Source organism: Myotis brandtii, unplaced genomic scaffold (assembly GCF_000412655.1).
Source record: "Myotis brandtii unplaced genomic scaffold, ASM41265v1 scaffold369, whole genome shotgun sequence".
NCBI lineage: Eukaryota > Metazoa > Chordata > Mammalia > Chiroptera > Vespertilionidae > Myotis > Myotis brandtii.
In genome coordinates this window covers 470,687-473,639 of record NW_005364180.1, presented here as the reverse complement: position 1 = coordinate 473,639, position 2,953 = coordinate 470,687, and the positions used below count along the sequence as shown (strand labels likewise).

The 2,953-nt window shown below is 67.9% G+C and overlaps 1 protein-coding gene across 1 annotated transcript in view; it reads right to left on the bottom strand.

The window, feature by feature from the left end:
• Positions 1-2,953, bottom strand: part of MYRF (myelin regulatory factor) — a 24,790-nt gene that overhangs the window by 9,540 nt on the left and 12,297 nt on the right. Inside the window, 5 exon segments of the mRNA XM_014544544.1 lie at positions 213-324; positions 515-715; positions 1,091-1,181; positions 1,579-1,689; positions 1,841-1,917. Of these exon segments, the coding sequence (XP_014400030.1) occupies positions 213-324; positions 515-715; positions 1,091-1,181; positions 1,579-1,689; positions 1,841-1,917 (592 nt within the window).

Here is a 2,953-nt window from a genome sequence, read left to right as displayed (position 1 = left end):
CATCCGGGGCAGAGGGGGTGAGGATCCCCGGGCACGATTCCCCGACTTCCAGTGTCCAGGCCTGAGGCCCCGGGGCTGAGGGGGAGTTCCAGGGGTCCAGGGGAGGGTTCCTGGAGGGGTTCCCGGACAGAGGTTTCTAGAAGACCCGCGCAGCAGTACCAGGGGACGGGGCAGGGTTCCCGGGTCCCCCGACTCCAGCCTCAGGGCCTTACCCGTCTCTGGCGCCGAGGCCTCGATGCCCGCGGTGGCGGCGAACTCGGGCTTGTATCTGTAGTGCACCAGGCGCATGCGCGAGATCCTCTTCAGCTGCTCCGTGGTGTCCACCTGCGGGAGCCAGGCCTGAGCCGGAACCCCTCCCTCCTGGCCATCGGGAGCGCCCCGAGACCAAGAGGCTGCAGGGTGGAGGGGAGACCCTGCTTCCGGGATCCCTGGGTCCTGAGATCCAGGCTCAGCCTCCCCCTCCTCCCCTCGCCCCTGGGAGCTCAGCTGTCCCCACCCCCAGCCGCAGCCCCACCTCCTGCACGTGCTCCTTGGCCCGAAGGTCCGACGGGTGCATGAGTGAGCCCATGACCTTGACGTTGCCGTGCACGACCAGCGCCTCATCGGGACGGTCCGTGTTGATGCCCACGCGGCCGTGGTGGAAGACGGTGTCGGGCACCTGTGCCCGCTGCCACAGCACGTCACTGTCGCTCTCAAACTGGCCTGGGTTGGAGGCCTAGGCGCGTTGGGGTTGGATCGATCAGTGCCGGGGGGTGGGAGACCTGGGAAGCCTGGGAAAGGGGCCCCCCCCCCCCCCCGCCGCCCCTCCAGCTCCGGCCAGGGCTCCTCACCCCGCTGTGCCTAACCTAAGCTGTCCCTCCGGCTGCGGCAGTTTTCAGTTACTTGTGGGACTTGGGGAAGCCCCCAGGCCTGTCCACTTCCTCCCTTTAGGAGACGCCAGGCCCAGAGAGGGTGGAGCCTTGCCCGAGGCCACACCACCCGGGCCCAGCGGGACCCTGACTCCCCACTGCCCCGGGATTCCTCCCGGGTGCTTTGCTCCCAGCTCTGGGGGGGGGGACGACCCTCAAGCCCCCGGGGGAGGTGCCCTCACCCGCACGATGATGCGCTCTGAGATCTGGGCGGCCAGCGTGTAGTTCTGATTCTGTGCGTGGGCCTGGAGGGCCACCACCAGCATGAAGTACCTGCGCACACCGCGGTCTCAGCGGCCCCACCGCGGTCTCAGCGGCCCCACGGCCCTGCCCCCCTCCCCCCCCAGGTCAGATGCACAGTGCACAGCACTGCCCGCTCAGTCGTCCCCCCAACAGGCTCCCGGCACCCCAGGAAGTGGCATGAGCATCCCATCCTAGAGGAGGAACCCGAGTCTCCACTAGGGGGCGGCATTTCCCCAGGACCAGAGGGTTGGTTCCCAGCCCAGGAGCCAGGCTTCCCGCTCCCATCCTTAGTCAGTTAAGGGCTGAGTTTCAGGTTCCTTGTCTGTAGGATGGGTGGGTGTGTGGGGCTCTGTGCCTGGCATGCCACCCGGGGCGGCATCTTCCTGGCCGCCTCCAGCAATGGGGGGGCGGGGGTCCGGCCGCTCACCTCTGGTCAGGGTTGGGCTTGCCCTTCTTGCGCATGTTGTTGGCCGTGGTCTCGCTGAAGTGCAGGCGCCCCACAGTCACCTTCGTGACCTGCTCAGGGGGCAGGCTGACCCTGCGGAGAAGGGCAGGACACTCAGGGGGCAGGCAGGGGGCACCCAGGTGTGGGGGGTGGACATCATGGGTGCCCGCCTAGCCCCCCTCAGCTCCCAAACCAGCTTCGGGGTCAGCCCTCCCAGAGGCCACCCCCAAGGTCACACACTCACGTGACAGGGTTGAAGGGCCGCTTGCTTCGGTCCGACTGCGACTGCTCGATGTTGATGGACTGGTTCAGGGCCTCTAGCTGGGGAGGAGCAGGGCCAGTGGGCCCTCAGGGCCGGGGCCCCCCCACCCCCACCCCGTCCTGGCCCCCTTCACCTCTCAGCCCGGCCCGGCCCAGCTGGAGCTCAGGGGGAAACAGAGGCACCGCCCACCCTCAGCCTGGCTTCCCCATAAACTCAGGTCCCTCTCCTACACAGCCACACCCCCAGACCCCCACCCACATCCCTGGGGCAGACACACACCACGGCACACGGCACCTCATAGCCCCCAGTCCGCACCCACACTCCCCCAGCCTGAGCATACCCCAAACCCCCCCCTCACACCCAGCCCATCACCCCAGCCCCTCCCATGTCCCCTCGACTCCCCCATATGACACTGAAGGAGACACACTCTGCCCCCCCCTGCACCCCCACGGAGATTATGGGCTCAAATTCACTAGGGTTGTGCTGGGGAGGGGGCCTAGGGCGGGGCCTCCAGGTCAAGATGGGCCTCAGGGCAAGTCTCCTAGGACCACGGCGGCAGCAGAGTGGACGGTGAGGCCAGGGAGCAGGCAGCCAGGAGAGGAGGTGGCATGGGCGTTGGGAGGGTGGCCCAGGGGAAGGAGGCCACTGGGGCTGTGAATGGGCACAGTGGTCCGGGCACAGCCCATGGCAGGGCCAGACCCGAAGGCCTTTGTGGGCTGAGCTCAGAAGTCCTGGCAAAGGGGCGGGGGGTGTGGAGGAAGGGGGAGGGTCACACCTGCCTGGGCCTCGGGTGGAGCCTGAGTTGGGAGCCAGAGTGGAAGGTGCTGTGGGGGTGGCCTTGTCCAGGGAGAGGGGGCAGCAGAGTCTGGTGCATGACGAGGTGTGAGCAAGTGGGCCCCGGATTTATGGCCTGAGCCCCCATCCCGAGAAGGGAGGCCAAGGAAGGGGGAGTTCATTTCAGGCGCGGTCAGGAGAGGGGGTCTTGGCTGGGGACACAGACCTGGGGTCAGGGAGGAGAAGGACACGGGAGCCCCACGGTTTAGGTTCAGGGGCATCACCGGGGCAGGACGGAGGCGGGGGCGGGGGTGGACGTGG